Raw genomic sequence first — 23319 nt, 5'->3', positions numbered from 1 at the left:
TCTGTTCGCAACACACTTACCAAAACCACTACAGCATATTATGCAATGTCATTACTGAGCAGTGTGTCGTATGGTTTCTCTCTGGAAGAAGAGCACGATGCTTTTCCATTTCATTAACTGGATGCTCATTTCATGACGTACACACCACCTGACCTGATGCTGAGGGCACACTGATCTGAGGGTTCCCGTCATGTGTGCATTCTACACATCGATAAATCCGATTGTCAACCATGTGGAAATGTTATAATCCAAACAGTAAAATAAACTGGGTTTCAGCAGGTGAGTAGCTCAATGTGTTAAATGTGTAGAATGTGAGACCGGTAACGAGCTCAGGCTCTATGAGGGGGCACGTCGCTGCTCTCTGATGAATTGGATTTGTGTAATTTCCCTGATTTTCTAATACAATGAGTGCAAGAGGTGTCGGTCCCATTAATGAAACTCCTTTGTGAGCTGTGCATCTTGACCCCTATTAAAGTACTGTCACTCGGACAGCAGATGGTATCGGCGCACGCGCACGCACACACACACACACGCACACAGACACAGACAGACACACACACACACACACACACACAGACAGAAGGAGAAGGAGTGGCCATGGCAACAGACTCATAATGGCTGGCCTGGTGTGTAGTGGAATCACTCGGCGTAATTTGTTAAGTACCACCTCAGTATATTTGATTTAATCAGTCTATTCAGTGCACAAAACAAGTGGCATCAAATAAATCCTCAGCTGCCCACACCGACAATGAATCAGACATGTTCTTTAGAAATTATGTGCCGATTTAATGGGTTTCATGGATGAACATTTTCATACTTGTTTGCTGTGCTGCAGCATGTTTGATAAAAACTTAAAAGCACTTTCTCTGAGCGGCTTGTTTTATCAGAAGGCTTGGATATTAGCATCAGTACAATTCATTCAAATGCAAACAACAGTAGGCCAGATTTTTCCCACTGAAGTTATGATAATCTATATAATTTAACATGAATATCGTTTGCGTCGAACAAAAAAAAATTGCATCTATAGAATGAAAAGGGGACATTTGATCATCCTGGTTTATATTTTGAGGAAGAATTTCTTCCTGTACAGCAGGTAAGCGATGAGCACCCACAGAGCGGTCGCCCACAGGCTTTGGAAGAGCCACTCCCAGTGGCTCTCCTGGAAGCGCATCTCCCAGCTGAAGGGGAAGTAGAAACCCAGGAGAGAGTGGCCAACATAGACAAAGATGGAGTTCATCCCTGAGGAGAGGAGAGGAGGAGAGTCAAACAGGACTACTCTGTCCTAATGTAAAGTATTTGTACCTCTCACCACCTCCGCTGTAGAGATTTGGAAAACTTTTATTCGGACAAAATATACATTTCAAAATAAATAATTTTACATTAATCATTTTAAACGCTCGCCTCTGAGTCTGATCAAGACTAAAGAATTAAATATAAAACTGGTTTTGCATTTGCTTGCTCAGATATATCAGACTTCCTGTTTCCCCAATTACTTCAATGGAGGTAACGAGTGCAAAGTGAACTTAAAGCGTCGTCAACATGGCTGCAATTATTTCAGGTTGAAATGTACCAGAATTTCTCCTTTACGCCTGATTTAACTGATGTTTTAGCTGTAAACGCAACACTGATATGTCATCATATCTAAAGTTGACGTGGCGAACTTGTTAGCGAACTTGTTAGCAAACGGTTGCTTATTTACACATCCGACAGAGACAAAGAAAAGTACGCAGTAATTTGGCCTCAAGTTCAATATTCACTCTCCTTGTAGCTCTGTTTTGCTCTCTGCCAACTTCTGAGGGAAATATGACTCTTTAGCTGCTAAATGCTCCGCTATGTTCACCAGCTAGCCGCTAACTATGTCTGTCTGCTGCTGGGTAGGCTGTGTACAGTGGGCTTCAAGAGCATTTTAGCTGAATACAGCCACCTGTTTATGGAAACAACATTGAGAGGGGGGAGACCAAAACATTACAGTTACAGGCCAGAAAAATAAAACAGCGAGCTGAAAGACGTTACAACGTTCAATAAAGCTGTTTAGATCTACAAGTAGTCACATGACCCATTGTTAATATAAAAATGTTACCACAATAACAGCTTTAAGAAAATAACTGCATTTTTCAATGTAGTCAAGGTGCTTAATCATGTGCCAATAATGTTTGTAACCAAAGCATAACATACCAGTGTAATACAGTGAGCCCATTGATTTGTGAACAAACAGTACCTGGGTATATGAACGGCTGTCCGCCCCACCAGCCCTTAATATCGATGACAAAGTACATGCCTCCCAGCAGCAGGAAGGAGAAACAGCCCATACACAACACATAGGACAACGACCTGGAGAGACAGACCATCAGCAACACTTTACAACAACGTACATCTGGGCATCACTAAAATGTAAGTGGTACGGTGTGAACAAGGGTGTAAAAACACAGAGTCTATCAATCCTGTGCTGCAGCTAAATAACGCCCAGGGGTCTCGAGCCAATCCAGCAAACTGTCCCGGCATCAGCGGTGGATCCTTGGCACGTGCCCCCGTGGAGCCGTGCCAGCCAGCCATGTCCCTGTCTGTTCCTAAGTGCAAGAATGTTTGATGTAATATCATCTGATGTAAAATGGCTGCCTCCCGGAGCCTCCTTGCAGTGGGCTTTTTATCTCAGCTGAAGTGGGGCCAAAAAGGATTCTTAGCTGGGAGTTAATTACTTCTAGACATCCAGGCAGGGACTTGTACTCAAGAGCTCAATAACCTGTGTATGATGAACTGCCTATAAAAGCCAGGCAGGTAATGGCGAGGGATGAGCACAGCGTTAGCGGGGGCCCCTGTGGAACATCATGAAGAATTTGCTTACACATCACAGATGAAATGGTATTCTTCCTGCTGCAACATTAAAATGATTCACATCATATCAAGGGGAATGTGGGAGTGGAACAAATGCATAGGTCGTAAAGTAATCTGCGTCTGAGGTTCAAATTACGCTGCATTTCATGCAAAACCATTATACACACTTATCAAGATGCCGCGCCTTGTTTTACCAAAAAGGCATATGATAGTTTGGGAGCGGTGAGTCAACACTGTGGTTGTATAGATGCCTTTTCCCAGAGCTTGATCTCATTCCATCACACGGAGCTGGTAAAATGTGTAGCGAGTGAGTAGAGAGGATAAAGCATCCTCTATTTTCCTGGCTGTAAGGAAGAGTGATCATGTTGTGAGGATGTATAACCTCTCCACCTCACACTCCCGACAGCGCGGGTGATTATTTACAGTCGTAGCTGTCGTTAGAGGTAAGTAAACGCGTGTTTTAGCAACCTTGATTTGTGCCCGTTGGAAACCCATCCTTTCTTTTGTGAGGAAAAGTGGCTGGATTTAGAGGGTCAGGAAGCACTTACCAAAGGTTTTTATTGACAGGTATAAATCCTCCGTCTCGTGTGCACTTAGAAAGGATGGCTGCAGAGATTCCCTGAGGGTGGAAATGAAACAGATTTCAAATCGATGGAGGGCGATAAAGCAAGCAGTATTGGGCTGCTAAAACGTGAGGCAACAGAATAAAGAGAGTCCGGCAGATTAACCGATTATCTGAAAGTCCGATGATTAAGTTCCATCAAGTCACACACACACAATATCGGAATGCAAACACGCCAATTTGAGCCTCCACACTGGAATGTCGTGCACCTCAAAGACAGCCACCTACAGGGTCACACCCCGTCTGAAGTCAACTCCACAGCCTCATCAGCCGCGATACAGAGGAACTGTGTATGATATCAATAAAAGCTTTTATTGTCTCATCTATTTAACTTTACATGTGATTTAGATACTTGAGGAAACGTTGTGTGCTCCAGAGACAAACCCAGGGCAATGGATCAGAGTCCAAACATGCTAGTTAGATGCATATCCATCATGTGTATAGATGACAGAATCGATGGTGTGGAAATAGCCTAGCCGGGGCACGATTGAGTCTCCAGGCTATCCAGGCAGCAGGATGTGGGACGGGGCTGGTATGTGGGGCAATCGCTCAATTTTAATCTCACTTCTGGAGCCTGATCGTTGGATTTTAATTAACAGGGGCTGTTGTTTATTAGGAGGAAGATGCATGGTCGCCCCTGAATATCAATCCGCGCAAAAAAAATCAAACCACAGAGAGCTGTGGTGTAAAACCTGGCTTGTCTTTTACTGTATCAACACTTTCTGGTTCTGGTTGGTGAACCTCCTGTGCATAATATCAATCCTGTGGTTGGATGCCTGCAGAAATGAGCTCCCTCCTCCACCGAGACGACCTGCTAATGTTAAGAGCACATGTCTGAAACTAGAGGCAGTTCAGCTCTGCTCTTCCTCCCCTCTCAGGCAAAATCAGATTAGAAAAGGCAATATGAAGAGCAGGCCAAACACTTATTTAGCTTTCTTTCTTTTGTGGGACTAAAAAGAGATTTAGCTTATTTAGCTACTAGAGATTAAAGAAGAAACTAAAGTAAATATACAAACGCAGCAGAACATGTGGGACGATCATAGGCTGTATTCATACTTTACACATCTGGTCTGTATCTCTTCCCAGAATCAATAAAAAAAAGAAGGCCAGCTCTCTCTATCAACCATTGCAACGTGAGAAAATCTATTTTATTGTTATTCGCCATTTCAGTTAAGCAGGATTTTAAGTCCCCGTATTGATCAATCACTAAACGCTGTATGATCCTGAATATAACATCTCCAGCATCACAATCTTGAGTAGCATCCCCACCGTCTATGTAGCAACAGCCAGTGAACCAAGAGATACAGTGGGGGAAACATAAACGCCTAATGTTTATTTATTTCCTCGTGTGTTACTTTATCACTCTGTGCCTCTGGGAGAAGCCAAATGGATCTAATATATTTCAGCTCCCTCCAGTCACTCGCTCCACAATGATAGTCAATAAGATTCAACACCGGGAGACATAATGGGGAGATTTGTCATTTAAGAATTGAGGTTAACGACATTCAATTCTCACAAGAGAATTTCAATTGATTCTCACATACATTATATGAAGAGGATTCTTACCTGATCACATCCTGACCTATTACAATTATGAAATACTTATTGGATTACAATATTGTTGTAGTATGGGTTTAAACAACCTTTTAGTTTTCTTGTTTGTTGTTCGGGGACGGCAGTGTTTGTCTGTCTGTCCACCACTTTGTTCCAGAATGAAATAGATGTTGAACAAATTGTCTTGAAAATGTGTTTGCATAATCTGGTACAGACATTCATGGTTCCCAGATGATGAATCTTAAGGAATTGTGGAGCCCCGACTTTACTGTAATGGGAAAATATGTTTTAGAATCATGGAAAGTTTTAAAAGATGTACCACTGATAGAGAAAAACACAGACACTGACAATGACACAGCAGTCCCCTAAGAGAAGTAGTCAATCTGGTCTGTATCTCATCAGTCGCGAACCTGATGTCTTGTTTATCTTTTTTCACGCTAAACTGTAACACGGTAAACATAACTGCTTGCATGTTGTTATTGTGAGCATGTTAGCATTTAGCGCAAAGCATTGCTGTGGCTAAATGCAGCCTCACGGAGCTGCGAGCATGACTGTGCACTCCTCGTCTTGTTTTCTCACATGCTGAGGTTTTTGGGGGATTTTTGTTTTTCTTTGTGGAAAGTATGGGCTAGAAGAGGAGCCGTTAGCATCACAGGCCTGACAACTCCATTGAGATATTGCATGCGATATTGGGCTACACAAATAAACTTGACTTGCTGCGACAAACCTACATGTCAGATGTAGCAGTGATAAAAACTAAGCTAATGGATGAAGTCGTTTGCTTAGTTTAAGAACCTTCAGTGTGGTTTAATCACATTGGTCAAACAGTGACACAGTCTGCAGGAACCTGATATCTAAAATAGTAGAAAAGTAACAGTAATGTACAACAACGTACACAACCTAAAACTAATTGGATCTGTTTCTGTGTTTTTCCTTTTCATCCTGCACAGTTTGATTTCAAAGGCTGAGTGATGCAGCCGGCTCCTCCAGCTCCATCATCGCTTCAGGTCACAGCACTGCCAGCTCAGGATGTCTGCCTCCACGGCATGCAGGCTCCTACTAACAACACTTTACAAACCGGCTACATCTCTGCAGCATCTCGCTGTACGTGCATATACAGACAGCGGCCAAGCAGAGCTCGGCAAAGACTTTCTCCATGGATATCTGTCAATCTCGTTAGAGCAGACTTCACAGCCTCCTGTCACAGGTTTAGAAATGCAAAACGGGCCGTCTCGTGTAACACTTGGCTTCTCCCTGTGGGACGCATTCCCCCTCTCAATGAAATAGAGGCCAGCTTGCCTCTTCTTGTGTTTTGAGACCACCCAGAACGAACACGGATCCAAAACAAATACAACCACGAATGCTCTCGTCGCAGATTTATGAAGAAATTAATCTTTTTATTCTGGGTTTGAATGGACTTTGATCTATTTCTGTTATTCCACTGTATCCATACCGTCATGTGATTGGTCTGTAAATATTTGTTGAGACTGTGCAGGTTTATGAATTAGCCATTCTCTTCATCAGATGCAGTAGACTGTAAGTAATATGCACAACTCTTTTAATCTAAAACCACATGTGAGGCACACAGGCAATGAGAGACAGTGTGTATGCCCTTGAGGCACTGGATACCCATGCCTGCCCGGAAACACAGCCACACATGGATGTTGTTTAATTATACCGAGATCACACACACACACATGTCCTCAACTAAGTCCTGCTAATGACTGGCTTCGGCGGCTATGAGTAATACCTGAGTGGCAGGAAAACAAGTTGCAAGGCAAAACCATAAAAGTGCTTAGTTCTGTGTGAGTCATAGAGGCAGGACGATGTTTTAAGTGATTTGTTGTCTTGGTTTTCAATGATCAATTGACTTTTACACTCATTTGCTTCACCAGCTGTGTTTACAGCCTCCGCATGATGTAACGTACCAGGATGAAGGCCCACACTAGGAATCGACAGAGGATGCGGATGTTCGTCCCCTTGTAGAACATGATGATTTTCCCGGCCTGTGGTAGAAGGAGGCAGAGATAAGCACAGACACCACAACTCATTTAATCATACATTTAATGAGAAATACTAAGTAAACACCAACAACTGGTGTGGACATGCATTTGTCCTTGGGTAACCGAATATGCCTGGGATGTGGGCGTCAATGCCGTGTCCCTGACGTGTCCCTGACGTGGCGGTCACATTTCTCCAGATGTGGGGTGGAAGTCATCCACACCCTCTGATTAATTTGGTGATGACGAATATGTTTCAGCTGAGGACATTAGCACGGGCGAGCACAGAGGAGGGCAGCGGACACCTGGCGTGTCGTCTAAGACTCGCTGACTGAAGGGCTCAGTGCTAACCGCCCACTGGGAATTGAGCAATGTGGCTGCTTTTGCATGGCTACTTCCCACAACACAAATGGTTATGAGTGACACAGTCGCCATCAGAAGCTCAGGTCTAAAGACCAAAAGCTCTCTCTCTCTTCACTTTTTCTTCACAACATTTTGTCATTAAAGGGGGGCAGCTGTGCACTTACAAAGAGTCGTTCACATACACAGTTAACTACTGCTAGGAGGTGGGGATGTGTACATTTGTTCTTTAGAATGATTTACGGGTTTGTTGTCTCTAGCGTCGGCCCCTCTCTTCCAGTGTTGCACGGTATACTGACACTAGAAAGAAATGGTAAAACCCTGCTGTTAAAAACGGTACGATAGCCCATTTTATTAGCACTGGTCCTTTACGTAGGACATTCTTTTAATAAAAGACGTTCCTAGAAGTTGCGTCGACGTGCGACAAAAAAATTTATGAAACACAAAACCAGCATTTCCTGAAATTGTTCCAGGTCACTTGATTGCAACCGTTTATTTGTACTTACTTACTCTGGGGGGAAAAATGGAGAGCGATTCAGTTGCGACAGTGGTGCCAACAAAGTTTTTCAAATGTGAATTTAAAATGGTTTGAACGTCACAAATTAAATGTCAGATATCACAAAACCCATTCAGGGTGACCTGACCCCTTTAATTAGCCTTCATAATTATTCAATAAATAACCTGAACTGAGCTAAACTACAAAATACAGTATCATGAGAAACATTACTCCAATTCTAAGCAGTAGGAAATTTGGAACTAAATAAAAACTAAATTGCTGACACCTTAAAAAGAACTCAGATCAGGAGAAATAAACGATCCATCGTACCTGCATCCCCAGGAATCCCATGACAATGGAGTTGATTGTACCCAGAACCCCCTCTGGGTCAAAGGGCTGCGTGCTGCGATACATTTCCTGGAAAAAGCAAGATGAAAAGGACCAGCAAGGTGGTTTTAATTCCACCTGTAAGGTTTTGAGATAGATGGATAAAATAATGAATAGTGTGTGTGAAAAAGATCTTACTTTGCATGTAGGATATCTGTACATGTTGTCACCGAACATCCAGCTATCAATGTATCCTGCTGCGCCTCCAGTGCAGTTTGGGTAAAGACCGTTATCACCGATTCCACCAGCTCCCAAATACCCTCTGATAGCAAACATTATAGAACATTCATTCATTCATTCATTATCCAAACCTCTTATCCTGTTCAGGGTCGCGGGGCTCTGGCATTGGGCGAAGGCAGGGTACACCCTGGACAGGTCGCCAGTTCATCGCAGGGCACATGTAGAGACAGACAAACATTCACGCTCACATTCATACCTACAGGCAATTTCGAGTCTCCAAATAACCTAAGCTGCATGTCTTTGGACTGTGGGAGGAAGCCGGAGAACCCGGAGGGAACCCACGCTGCAACGGGGAGAACATGCAAACTCCACACAGAAGGACCACCCGAGATCGGGGATCGAACCCGGGCCCCTCTTGCTGTGAGGTGATAGTGCTAGCCACTACACCACCGTGCAGCATTATAGAACAATCAGTATTAAAAGACATTTTTTTAACATCGAAAAAGTAACAAAATAATAAGTGACTAAATAATGAAACTAAATGCAAGGAACACGAGACACAGAGTTCCTCAGGCAGGTTTTTCTATCCGACTGCTTGAAGCTTTGTACGAGGTTTGTGTTCACCACATATCGCTGACTACCATGAGCCTTCAGCTGCTCTGCACAAACTCTCTCTCACAAGATATTCACTTTAATTCATTAATTAATACATACACTTATTATTGTATATCTCTGGTTTGTTTGATTTTATGATACACTGCTGCTTTTTAACTGTGCCTGTAAGGTGTCCCTGAGGGCACCTATAAATAAAATGCATCATTATTATCCTCACATTCCACAAAAAAATAAATAAATAAAGCAAAACAAAACAAATTAAGACGTTGGAAGAGACAGTGCTACTGTTTGAACTCAAGCTATTTTAACACTGTATTTTAACACTGATGCCATGCAGGGCCACAGAAATGGGGAGAAAAAGAAGCAGCACTGAGCAGAAGACGCCGAGCGAGGAAGATGGATCCTCTGCCTCCGCTCCTCTTATTGCACATGACAGACTGAGATTGGCTAATTATGCCCTCTGAAGCATCCACCACAGGCCTATAAATCACGGCGGTTCATAACACCGGCAACACAAGGTGCACATTAACACCGCTGCTTGCAGCCCCAACTGGAGATCATCTCAGCATGGAGAGATTTACACATTTAGCATATGTGTGCGGTTGATTAATGAGAGGATTGCACTTGGTCAGTTACACAACAGAGGGAACCTTGTTTGGACTTACGTGGGGCAGTTGGGTACGGGCATGAGCAAAGTGATGCAGAGCCACAGAGCCTCAAGCAGGATGATAATCAGCCACTGTGGCCAGTAGAGGACCACGTCCTGGACGGGGCTCCACCAGGGGTTCTGCATCACAGCACACAAATAATCTTCTGCTCATCTTCTTTGACACCATTTAACAACTGTATTTGGATGCATGTTTGGCCAGCTATCCCAGCAACAATAACAGACTAAGGAATCCAAGGTGCACCTTGGCAGCAAATTAGCTTTTTATAAATGTGTTTGTCTCAGGCTGGACTCCTTTGTCCCCCTGGTGTGTAATGACAGACTAAAGTGGACTTGACAGAGCTGCTCACCGCTCTCAGTGGGATTTCTTTCTGGCCCCAGAAGGTCTGCAGGAGAGACAGAACAAAGTAGGTGAAGCCCAGACGCTGCAGCACTCCAGGGACCCTCAGCCAGGACCAGGACACTGAAACAACACACAGCATGAACACCTACAAGTGCCTTGACACCCAATGATGAACACATGACCTTACAACTCATGTACAAGCACAGATATAACTCAGTGGTGTGGAGCTTTTCCTGCTGATCTGAGCAGATTATAAATCAGGAGATTGATAGAGGACATGAGAACCTCGTCTCTATCGTTCCACCACAGTGCTACTACTTCCTGAAGGAGGATGATGGACAGCTAGCCACACTGGGAAATGGTGTCAGCCTTCAGGATACGGACACGTCAAGAACCTGGGAAGCTAATCAAAGATTCCCAGTTATCTCTTTGTCTCGACAAATTGGGGAGGGGGGGGGGGGGGTAAAATGGGCTTGTGGTTGAGAGATTGATGGTAATCTAGACATTAGTTAATTGAAAACCTCTTTGCCGCACAAAGTGCCGTGAAAACCCGTGTAATCCCAATCATTGATCCGGACAAATCAAATAAGAGGAGGAAATCTCTCCTTTCATGGGAAAGGAGGAAGCTCTTACTTATGACACATTTGTTACATCTGCTGGTTACACCTCCACCCAGATAACTAACTGTATCTGTCTCCCCACACACATTTGTCACTTAAATGAAAAAAACAATCCTGAAAGTCACCGTTCAGCAGGAAACTGTAAAATCTTTTGTTTCACTTTTTGATGAATTTATGTAGAGGTTTTTTTTGGGTGTGGAATTGAGACCCTTTCTGACGTTCAATATCATTTAAGAAGTGAAAGCTCTGCTGTCTACTTCCCATCTCTGCGCACTTTCAGTGAATAAAACAATGATTGTATGACGGAAGTGAGCAGAACGGAATAAAGTCATAAGTAGAGCAAATAGCTGAGCCAAAAACGTTTTTTAAAAAAAGTGTTTTTGTTATTTGAACATCCTCTGAAGGCTGGGCGTCAGTAGGTGTTTGAATCTGACGTTCTGACCTCATCTTCATCCGACTGATCATTTCTTGTAACTTGTCATCATCCAAAAAAGATGTAAAATGGTCAAAGATTGAATATTTAAAAAACACACTGTCGCCTTGAGCAAAATAATGTTTTTGATTCACACAATCAAGAGAAACAGCCATGTGTTCAGCTTCGCCACAACTCGTTTATCTAATTGAATGTGAAATTCATCCATTAAATGAAGTGCTTTCTAAACGTCTAAACCAACAACGTAGTGTGCAAGTCTGTCATTTGAGTGACAAAATAAAAATGAAATAACAAAAACTGGAGTTTCAAGGTGACTGCTTTGATGATGATCTAACCGTAGCGGCGTTTATTTGAAATGATTCATGCTTTCTGTCAAAGGTTAACACCTTCTTCTGTCCCGTCTGACATTGAACCGGTTTAACGTATTGAGCCGGTATGACTCCACTCTCTTATTAGATCAGACCCTGGGACTGAACTGCCGAGGACGTCCTTGGAGACGGAGGGCAAAGCTGCAGTTTATGGTAAAAGTCACTCTGCTGTTATGATCAGCAGCAGCCTCTACAGCAGCTGCATGGGGCTGAAGAGTGTAACACTATCTGTTTGTAATTGTCCATTACCGCAGTGGTTGTTTTTGCTCAATCTGCCCCGTTAAACGTCCCCTGGTGCTGGGTTGTGAGACTGCACACTCACAATAATAATATTTTTGTTAACCCAGTTACGCAGACATTCACCCAGGAAAGTCCATTAGCACTGGGGATGGCTAATGTGTGCAGGGCGCCCTGTGCATCCCCAGGTGGACGATGAAATGGGGATTTTCCCCCTCCTCTAACCCCGACACAGCCCTGCAGCTTTGGCTTTTATCACACATCTGGATCAAAACACATCTTTGTCTTTGTCACATGACCAAAGGCATTTCGTTTGTGCATATTATGAACATGACAAATATAAACTATATTACACGTATCTTCTACTATATTAGGGCTGCAGATAGAGATTATTTTCCGAATCAAATCAGTCTGCTGATTCTTTTGGTCTGTAAAACATAAGATAACAGAGAAAAATGGCCATGAAAATTCCTGGAACCCAAGCTACTATTGATACATGTCTGGTTTTGTGCCACCAACATTCAAAAACATATTCAGTTTGCTATAAAGCTAAGTCAAGACAAAGTGTAAATTCACCAATGATCAAATGTTCTGCATATAGTTGCTGATTAAATCTGTCTACTTGATTTAACCACCAATTGTTGCAGGTTTGTATGAGATAATATGGAATGAATCTTTAGATGTCACATAATATAATGCCTATGCAGTTTTTTTTTTACCCAGCTTCATTTTTCAGACTAACAGGTGCATTAACGCAAGAGAGGCCTCTTTTCTGTCCTCCGATGTTGCTAATGTGCCGTACATGTAACAAGTGGACATATTATTAGACATACCAGAGTCTGTGTTTTAATCATCGTCTCCAGTACAGAACAAAACATAATGCGTTTGTTCCATCCTGCGCCACATGTTTTGCACCTACGTGGTCCGTCTCGTGGAGAGTAGTTGAGGAAGCAGAAGCCAAGCATCAGGAGGACGACTGTTCTCCAGGAGATCTTGCGCAGCAGCTGCAGGCGGCTAACTCCTCTCCTCTGCATGGATCTGAAAGCCAACACCACTGAAGTCCCAATAACAAACACAAACCTGGAAGGAACAACAGTGTTGTGCTATTAAAACATGTATGTTTGTATATATTAAAATAGAACTGGAAATATATGACAGTCCTCTTTGGCAAACCTACCACGGCATGACAAGATCTGCCACAGTTAGACCTGCAATAAATCCAGAAGCATGCATTAGTATCAATAGACACACACAAACCGGAATTGGATGCCGTTAGACACAGTTCACACTGTTTGCCCTTTTCTAATCTCTGCAATCCAAAATGAATACAAGGTAAATTAAGAACGATGTTATGTCCTTAAAGTGCCGCTTCAGTCATTAACTTTCCATTTTCAAAAAGGTGAATAAATGTTTACACTCCTGTGACAGCAGCAAAGAGAAGATTAATCAAACCACCCCTGAAATCAATACACCCTTGTAGGTGTGGCAAAGAGGCTATTATAAGATTTTAATTGAGAACACCCCTAAACACAGGACATGGATTTCATAAAAGTTGCAGTGACATTTTAGCTTTTTTAAAACACTTTTTTTTACATTGTTTACGTCGCTTTAACCTTTCACCACCGTCTCTTTCTGAAGAGCGGCTGCTGCAGGACGCGAGTACTCCACACGCACTGCTCCTCCCATATTCTCCCAGCTGCCATTTAAACATTGGTCCCGCCTCTTTCTCGTCTCCTCCCTGGTTGTTAATAACAATCTAAATCTATGGATTTGCGCCTTTGATTCGGCTCATTTGAGGAATGGCACCCACGTGTGTTTGGTTTGAGACTTCATTGATCATAATTAGTCACAACGGGTCAGGAAATGTTGCAGAGATGATGAGCAGAGCGCTGCCATTGGCTAATAGCTTTGGGTTCACACATTCATTTCACATGTATCGGCTCTTTCCTTGAAACAGGATGACCGCTGTCAGCTGTTGTCCTTCCAGCTATTAAATCTACTTGAATAGCGTACGTCTTATACTTTACTCAACCATTCCATGGTGCATGTTGAAAGAACCAGTAGCCTCCTCCTCCATAGTTCACAAACACCATCGCCGTCAGGGCAAACCTACAAAGACACTACAATGAGTTGGCACTATATCACACTGTTGAGCAAATCACCAACAATTGGATTAACCGTCACGATGTAGCCTGAATGACGGAAACATGTGTGAAAACTGTTTTAAAACAATTATAAATAAAGCTTAACATGTTCATATCTAACTGCTTTCTTACCGTCTAACTAATACATCTGATACAATATTAAGTTTGGAATCAAAGAGGCCAGAGGAGGGGCTTTTTATTCTGTCACACTCACAAATGCAAGGTAATGCAATCTAAGCATTATGAATCACTCAGGAAATGAACACTTGTCCTCTGGATCTCCCCAAGCAGGAGTGCTGACTAAAGACTTTGCGTCTAATATATGATACACTTTATACTTTAGCACTGGCCAAGGCTGCTGAGAACACAGCACACGTGATGGAGTGCTGGAGTATGGATGGGGGGGGGGGGGGGGGGGGGCATATTACACAACACAAAACTTGTGGGGGAATGTAAACGGTTGCATGGTCGAGAGGTTTGCTCTGAGGCACATCTAAAGCCCTCCTAAATACTTGGATTTATGCTTTTAATTCATGTTTTATTGAATCAAAAAGAAAAAAGAAATATCATCGAGGGGGTCTTTAAGAGGCATAACAAGATCAGGACAACCTCTAAGAACAAGACTCCCTGATAAGATGCACTGTATCTTCCTCTGCCTCCTCTTGTTTCTCTGCCTAGATTCAATTAAGGGGTGCACCAAAGCCATTACTGCTCTTTTAGCCCCAACCTGCTGATACAAGATTTTAAATCGGCCGCTATCATCTCAAAGGGGCTATTAAAGTAGAGTAAACCTTGCGGCACGTGTCCGTGTGCTCGTTCTCTCTAATGCGCGCACACATATATGAATGCGGGCCATCATTTAAATTTTGACGAAACACATCCATTAGTTGCCATAGTGACAAAGACAAGAAGTAAATTTACTGGCCAGATGAGACCCGGTGAAAATCCCTCCAACATCAGAGCTTACTGGCCATCTTTTTAATCAAAGCACTCGCGGAGCTCAATTTTACATTACAAATACCACACACGCGTGTGACACTAGTGGTGGCTAATTAGGATTAAGGGAAACTACAAGTGCTTATTAATATGATGTGCACTGACGTCACTTTGCTTTCTGTCGCACCTAAGTTAATAATGTCCTGGGTTGAAACACCACAGGCTAGTTTCTTGGTTCCTAATCAGGTTGAAGTTGTATATATCCCCGCGAAGCTCTCCAATGAGCTTTGTCACTTCAGTAATAGACTTAATTTATGTCTGGGATTCGGCATTCGTGATTTATAGTTTAACAGATTGCAGATGGATGTGTCTTGCTTGCAGCAGTGACAACTGGTTATGACTCGCTGATAGACGCTTATGGACTTCTTTGATTTGAATCACTGTACATGCATTACCAATTAGTGTTAGCTTAGTACATTTCCCCCGTTGCAAATGGATAGTTGCACTCTATCACTGTATTGAGTTACCTCCTGTGCCGGCCATATCAAATACACGGACATCCAATCTAGTCATAATAAATTACTACTTGAGTGGAAATGCCAAGGTTCTTTTTTTTTTCTTTTTTTTTTGTGGCCAAACATCACAGCATATCTGAAACTGAATCAGAGGAAAACTTGGAGCTCAGTCAAAATAATGAAGAGAATGAGTCAGCCAGCTGGTGCTAAATGCAGCTGACAATCCATTGTTTTGCTGTAATAGTTGTTCCCTCTGTCGTGTGGCACTGCAAACTACTGACGGTGCGATTTTCCACGGCATGGAAACCGGCGACAGGCTTTTAGCAGCGCGGCACAAGATTAAAAACCAAATCCTTTTAGAAAAATTAACGCGCAACCGTACCCCGCTGCTCTCTGTATATCATGTCAGAAGCAGCCTGAGCAATGATCAGGAAAACCTTTCAGCTCAGAAGAAAAAGCCTTTCGCTTTCAGAAATGTCTCAGCGTTTATGTCGACGATGCGTCTGTTCTCTGCAGAAAGTTGTTACTTATTGGGGGGGGGGGGGGGAGTATGGCTCGTAAGTCATAAGGCCGTCGGAGGCACACGCAGCGTTAATCTTGAGTTGCTGAGTCACAGTTTGATTAAGTGTGTTGCCAGGTATGACAGGTTCCAGTAGTATCAGGACATCAATATGTGACACCAGAGGGACATGTCAGCTAATAAGAACTGCGGCAGGCAGTGTAACTCAACCGACATGAAATTTAGCCTTTCCTTGAACCTTTGCAAAGTCTGGTCTAAGTGTACTCAACTAATTCAGCTCCCAAACTATGTGGTACTTTGAATTCAGCACATATGCACGGTTAGTTTCAGATGGCTTTCCATCCAAAAAGGAAGCCACAGATGGAGAAGATGCCAATTGTCTGCTGGATGCTGCTGGATTTCCTCTCGCTCCCCATTTTGGCAGGAGATCTATGGCCGTGTGGATGTGTGCTGATATGTTGACGGTATTATTACATCAATTATTTGGCGAGGGGGAGGTCAAAGCCACACCAGCATCCTGTTTCCAGAGAGGCGTGCTTTGTGTCTACCCCCAGGCCACAATTAAGGCTAGCAGGGAGCCCAGATTCAATCACATGCATCACTCCTGTCCAACAGAAACACACTGTTCCAAACCCGAGACGCACTGATATCAGAAATCCTGCCCAAAGCTATACCGCCTGATAACAAGAGCTTAGGGGAGCATGTGACCAGACTGTGACCCCTGTAATTATTCATTACATTGGGCCTGTAGATCTTCATCATGCCCCAGACTGCTCTAAAAAGAATAAGCATGTGAACGAGCCACATGTGGTGATAGACTGATAAACAGGATGGTTGTTGATGGCGTACATACCCTCGGAAAGTGTCCAGTGAGAGCAGACGTGCTGGTTTAGCTTTAGTGGTATCGTGCTCAGCTTCACAAGCCTGTGCTCGGTCCTGTAGAAACCATTAGAGAGTAGACAAAATAATGTGGCTTTAGAGTAACTAAACACCAGTCTGGCTCATACGAGGTGTTGTGAAACGTATAACATGTGTTAACTTACTGCATGGGAATACTGAGTGTAGTGTGTCGTTTCAACTTGTGACTGCTATTTGTCTTTGTCGATTTTTCAAGACTATTCGGTTTAACGTATTAAAGCAGTATTGACTGATTGTTTTTGGTCTAGTTCTGGGCAACGGAACAAAGTGTAAACATTGAAAGTCTCTCGCTCATACAGATGATCAGGGAAAAGGTGAGACATCCACACATCTGGCAGACAAGGAGCAACATGAGCACTCATTTGGAGTCACGTTTGAATAAGTCCAGTATTTACTCTACTTTTAGCTCTTTTAGTTGTTGACTCCTGAGAAAGATGGTGATAAATAGTGCTGTATGCTCACTAGCTGCTAACTTTGTCCGACAGTCTTTTGGTGCAGAGTAGGTAGCCTGCAGTGGATTTATTAGAGCTCTCTGCTCAAAACCGCTGCCTGCTTTTGCTGGAATTAAGATGGACGAGAACAGAAATACTGAACCAAAATAGTGAATCCAAAACAATGGCTGAAAGGCCCTGATACGCTCTGTAGTGCAGTGTTTATGTTCGCAGTGTTGTTGTTTTTTGGTACCATCTGTACTTTTAAATCAAAAAAAAAAAAGAGTACACAATTAGAAATACATAAACACTATCACATACTTGTAGCACAAAATAAAAGTAGTTGAAACTTGTACGCAACTAGAATTGTTCCGAGATGTAGAAATGCTGACAAAACCCCAAAATCCAAATTGTCACATGGGTCAGAACTCCTCTAAATGATGTTGGCTGTCTTTCTACACAGGTCATCCTCTGTGCTGTGTGTGTCGGCGCCTCTTTTTCCCTCTCCCTGTGAAGGCAGCACTGAGATGACTCTGGCCTGTTGCCCTCTCAGTTGGATTAGCCCGACTCGCTGGCCTCTGCGCGGCAGTTTAAAGAGCCAGAGCAGGAAGACACCAGCGCTAATATGCCATGATGGATCTGCACGCCATCCAGACAGCATATGGAAGACAGAGACATCTCGCATGGAAGAATGAGAGGAGCCATTCATGCTCACAGAAATTACACAGCAGCTCTTGCCATCAAGCAAGATGATTGGACGGACACGACGCTGCATCGCTTCCATGTAAGTCTGCTGTACAATTGGCTCTGCTAACATTTGTATCAATCATTCCATTAGTGTCTCCTAAACGTCTTGATGACTGGAGTCTCAGAGCAATTTTGGTATGCAGCTCAGGCTGCGTATAGTTGCCAATAAAAATAATGCAATGTTACTGTTGGACTAAGGCAACTTTAATGTTTGATTATAAGGCAATACTTTTCCGTAGTGAAGAAATAAAGGTGGTGGAGTTGTGTTGTAAAGCGCTCTTCTGAACGCTTCAAATTCTGGGAAATTCCAGGAGTTTAGGGCCCAAGCAAGGGTATTAAAAAAATCATTATCATACGCACATTATCCATGAATACAATTGTGTATTTTACGGTTCACACAGAGATGTTTAGCATCTCAAACATTTTACAGTGTGCACTGATGAGACTGCCACTCATTTCATTTGATTGCATTATGATTGATCTAATCAATCAGACCACTCTTCTGTGTCATCGCAATGCATTTATTAAGATATTAATCTAATGCATTCATGAGAGGCAGATTTTACTTACATTATCCATGGGGTACTGTGGGCCCTGGCAGCACATGGTCTTAATAAGTTTGGATGTACAACGCCTCCTGTAAACGGGACAAGAAGTCTGAGCTGCCTTGTTCTGAGGGAGGAGGAAGTGCAGGATGGTATTTTCATTATGGATGATGTAAAAAACATACGGGTACCTGTAGATGTAGGGTGCCACAACGAACAAGAGAGCGATTATGGCCAGTAAGAGAGCTGCCACCAGAAGAGCTGGAAAATAAGAAAAGGAAGTGTTGAAAAATGGACTTTTGTGTCATCAGACTGTACCATCCGACGCCATAATCCGTCTGTCTGGAAGTCCATGTCAAGAGCTTCATGCTGTACATCTCTATCAGAAGGGGATCTGACTGGGGATAAAAGGCCTGATTAGCACTCCAAACTGTCAGCTCTACTCGCCTCTGGACTCCCTTGTGGCTCTCTGTCAGTCAACCAGTGTCAGAGGGGATCCCTCAAGTGACAAACAAGGACCTAGTGGAAAACTCTTGGTCGATCCATCTGGGTAATCTAACCCTGCAGGCGTACGAAAAGGAAAATGTAAGGCTACACTGGAACAAGGACAAGAAAACAAAGACTGAGGGAGAGAGCTGGTCTGCCAGAGGGCGTCATAGAAAGGAGCGAGGTCAAGATGAGGTATATCGTACGAGAGGGAACAAACATAGCAGCTGAAATGTCTTTTATTTGCTCAAAGAATGAATAAATCTACCCAGATCACAGAACAAAGATTAGGATAAAATGTATTCATTGTTTAAGGAACAAAAAGGACAAAAGAGTTTCTGTTCCTGTATCTGTTTCGCTAATTGTTGTGGATACAAATGTAAATTATGCTAAAAACCATTTAAACTTTTTTAAATGCAAGTTTACTACATTATTGCTCACCCGCCATCTGCACTGTATCGCCTCGGAAAAAGTCGTGGCATCTCTGCTGCATGAAGTGGAACAGCAGCAGACGTCTGCCGCGCTCGCTCTATTAGTTATTCTCGGGATGAATAGAAAATGAATGGCCTCATTTGAGAACAACTCGATTAGGTTCACCCTCATCCTCGGCAGGTGACTTGTGGTTTGTGAAACAATGCAGAATACAGTGCTAACGTGATTAAAGGGTGGATCTGATAGTAGCTGCACAGAAACATATCCTTGAAGAATATACCGCACCCGTCGAATGAGCTCACAGAGAGCCAAGGACGATCAATCTGAGACGCTGAAGTAAACTTTGAAATTCCCCAGCAGGGCAACTCTAACCTGCCTTGAGCTGCTGACCAGACCATTACTTAAGCTGAGCAGGTCCTATGGGGAGTTTGTGTAATCACTGGTCTGCGGAGCTAATGGAAGCTCATCATACGATGAGGGGTGCCGTCACGCTGACCATACATCTGCTTGAATAATGGCTACTTGGCCTTAAAAGTCTGATCTACAACATAATCTGCAATATTGTTAAGTACAGTGTACATTATGGAGAGAGACGCTTTCAAAAGCCCATTACGCCCTAATCCTTCCACACTCCCTAATGTATTACCCACAATGCTCCACGCGCGGAGCCAGGCCTTCGAAACAAACAGAAAAGCTTTTCTTTTATCCCTTTTCAAGAAAGCACGTCTTATCTGATCAATACGCATCATGTCCCGGGAGATGGAGGAGTATTACTGCTCGGTAGATGTGGACAGGCCGAGTGATGCCCCTCTTTGCTGACTCAATTAAGTAGAGAGCGGATCAAAGGCTTGGCCCGAGCGTGGACCAAGGTTCCTTTACTGTCACTGTGTCTCAGCAAAGCAATCACCTTGGCTCCCAGTAAGTTATTCAAAACTATGCGGCTGATTACGGAACGTCATCATCCTGTATTCTTCATCAGTGTTGTGCACTTACGCAGGTGCGCATTGTTTGGTTTCTTATCCACAGCGTCGATGCAGCTGGGTTTACTGGCAGCCTCGGACATCTGGATCCGAACGGAGTAATGACCACCTTCTCCATATGTCTGACTCCACCTGCATCCAAAACGGTGAAATATTGAGACACAATTCCCTTAAAAGCACATAAAACTACAGGCTGTTTTTATTTGATCCCCTTTGAAATTATATTTCCTCAGCAGCAGATATTAAATTAGCTTTTCCATTCACTTGCTGCTGTTTCCCTTTTGACCCGACTATAAAAAATGGTCTTCCTATCGCCTTCTTTTTAACACTATGAAGCTCAGGAGCACCACCTAGTGTCTGCAGACTTAAAGTGCATCCCTCTGTCCTCTCGTCATCTCCAGTGTCAGGCCCCAAAAACATACATTAACCGCTCATATTGATCCACTGTTGGGATGACATACTAGCTATCACTTGGAGTGTTTTTTTTTCAAAGAGGAAAAGGGAATCAATAGCAGCACAGTCCTGTTAGAGACCTCAGCATTGATCTAGGGAGCTCAAGACCAGACCTCTGAGAGGGTAAGAAAAAGCACCAGAGGCTCGTCATGTTGCCACCGAATCTCTGGCACCATGTTTACAGGTGACCCCCGAATGGAAAACTCTGCCCTGGTGTCTTGTCAGTCCTGATTGTTTATAAATATGCCGCCCGTCTCCTCCAGTTAACATCCCCGCTGAGGCTTCCACAGGACGAGCAGCTCTGAAGCTTTAATGAGCCCTTTTCATCAATATTGGAATGTCAGGTCTTATTAACCCCAAAAAGGCTCCTGATCGATACCCGGGGAGGTAGTTTAAGGGAGGGCATCACTCAGGTCCAGAAAGCAGGTCAGGATTACTCCCTCAGCCCTGTAAATAATCCCACAGACTGCTGATGCAATCATCAGATGCCACCACACTATATCACGGCTGGAAACAAGAGCAATACACTCCCACGGCTAGTTAAGATGGGTCAACAGGAAACAAATCAGCATTTCTACCTCTGAGGAACGTAGGTTGGTTTGATGTTATTGATGCTTTGTTACAATGTTAAAACTTGTTACCTGCAAAGAGTTGCATTCCTGCTCTGTGATTCCACTTGCAGAGTCAGAGTGAATTTAGTGCTGACCACCGCAGATGAATAATTGTTGTTGGGTTTCACAGTAACTAACTGCTGGTACACACACTGGGGAGTAGAAACAGGTGAAACACTGGCTTAATGTACGGCACACTCAAAGGGGTCTCAAGACAAATCTGAAGGGTTCACGATGATTAAAGGTATAGGGATTCAAGGATGCTGTGGTTTATTTGTTATATACACATGTAGTGAAATGCAATGTGGAATGCTCCCAAAGCCTCGGATACACTATACTCGCAAGAATATGAGCTGACGCAGAATCGTAATGGCTCTTGTACAAACCGACATTCTCAAAGCTCCTCCATCTAACATTATGATGACTTGCAGATTTTTAACGGAAAGATGCATTACACACTGAGGATGTGGGGTTTGACAGACAAGTCTAGTCAAAAATGCCATTGTGTTGCATTATGGGAAATGTAGGATCCAGTGTCTTTAAAGCTCGACTCATACAAGGGACTAAAAGTCGGGATATCAAAAGACACTTTGAACTTAATTTAAGTTTTCCAATCTGTCTTGTGAGTCCACCAACTTCAGAAGGGTCTAAATCACTGGAGTACTTCTTGATCTGGTAGAGAAGCACCATCACTATGAACCTCGAAAACATATAAATGGAGAACTTTAGTAACTTTGCTGACATCTTGCACAACCAGACCGATGGAGGGAAGAGACAAACAGACAGTACACGTCCTTTACCTTGTAGCAGTAATCTGATGTGTAGAAGACCTGCACTTCTTCACTCAGCTGGTTATGTAATGTTAACAGAGCCTGGTCCATTTTCAGAGTGGGCCCTGCATAGATTGAAAAGCAGCACTCATTTATGATGTGCTTTTTGTGCATCATAAACATAAGATAGCAGAAGGGTGTATCAGATGACCATCACCACCAAGATAACACTGACTAAATACTATTGACTGAGTAAGTTCTCATACTACCGACAGGTCCATTTGTCATAACTGAACGTTAACCTTGATTACGGAGACCTAACTCTGTAGCAGAAGGATCCACATGTACCACTAATGAACCCTATAGAAGACTCACCTGATTTCAAGTGTCCTCCGTAGCTGCTGCTTACAAGGATTAACAGAGTTAGACGTGCTTGGAGCGTCCTCCCGGGCTCCATGTTGCTGCTTGAAAACAGACAATTCCACTGTTCATCTTTATAACACTCACACCAATATAAAAAGCGGTCAAAGGGCAGCATGCACGCATGGTTGGTGGTTCCTTTAAACTGGTTAGTGATGCATATGTTTGGAATCCTGTTTGGGGTAATATTAGTCTGCAATTTAGTTGCATCGATGATGAATAAAATAAGAATTAATGATGAAAACAGACACTTCAGCAGTTTAAAAAGCTTATATGAGTGTGTGTGTGTGTGTGTGTGTGTGTGTGTGTGTGTGAGTGTAGAAGTCAGAGAGATTAGCTCCATTTCCAAACACAATCCACGAAACCATTTGACTCTAATCTAACGGTTATGTTCTAAATAGCAGCACCATTCTCATTTCCCCGCCCAGCCAACTGTTAAATGTTGATCACTTGTCACATCCTGTCTCTCTCCTCATTTCATTAAGCAGCTCATTTCCCTGAGCGCTCGCCGTGACAGATGAGTTCACGGGGGGCCGTCTCCGAGGAGCAGCTCATTAACCTTTGACATGAACTCCAGCCAGCTGAAGAGCAGCGCTGGCTTTAAAATCTGCTGTCCTTGTTGAACAGAGACATCATTAACAGTGCGAGGTTATTTCTAAAATAGAAGTTCATGTTTTAATATGTGTGCATATACAAC

The 23319-nt window shown here is 43.2% G+C and overlaps 1 protein-coding gene across 2 annotated transcripts; it reads right to left on the bottom strand.

Annotated features, from left to right (window-relative positions):
• Positions 1-334: 334 nt before the first annotated feature.
• Positions 335-23031, bottom strand: LOC116399195 (heparan-alpha-glucosaminide N-acetyltransferase). Of its 2 annotated transcripts, XM_031876168.1 has the most exons (18): positions 22578-23031; positions 22233-22327; positions 21463-21584; positions 20382-20500; positions 18662-18731; positions 18496-18562; positions 16683-16765; positions 13747-13823; positions 12892-12922; positions 12634-12794; positions 10064-10176; positions 9712-9833; positions 8390-8513; positions 8195-8281; positions 6937-7014; positions 3381-3451; positions 2219-2331; positions 961-1239 (listed from the first exon to the last, which is right to left on the bottom strand). In XM_031876168.1, exons 1-18 carry the CDS (start codon positions 22963-22965, stop codon positions 1058-1060), a joined length of 2103 nt encoding a protein of 700 aa, XP_031732028.1. In that variant the 5' UTR covers positions 22966-23031; the 3' UTR covers positions 961-1057. The 2 variants fall into 2 exon arrangements, with proteins under 2 accessions (XP_031732021.1, XP_031732028.1); XM_031876161.1 differs by lacking the exon at positions 2219-2331 and having other exon boundaries at positions 335-1239.
• Between the last annotated feature and the right edge of the window lie 288 nt (positions 23032-23319).

Source organism: Anarrhichthys ocellatus, unplaced genomic scaffold, assembly GCF_004355925.1.
Source record: "Anarrhichthys ocellatus isolate YVR2014 unplaced genomic scaffold, GSC_Weel_1.0 scaffold3, whole genome shotgun sequence".
NCBI lineage: Eukaryota > Metazoa > Chordata > Actinopteri > Perciformes > Anarhichadidae > Anarrhichthys > Anarrhichthys ocellatus.
Note: the sequence above shows the minus strand (reverse complement) of the source record. Positions and strands in the feature narration are given on the sequence as shown.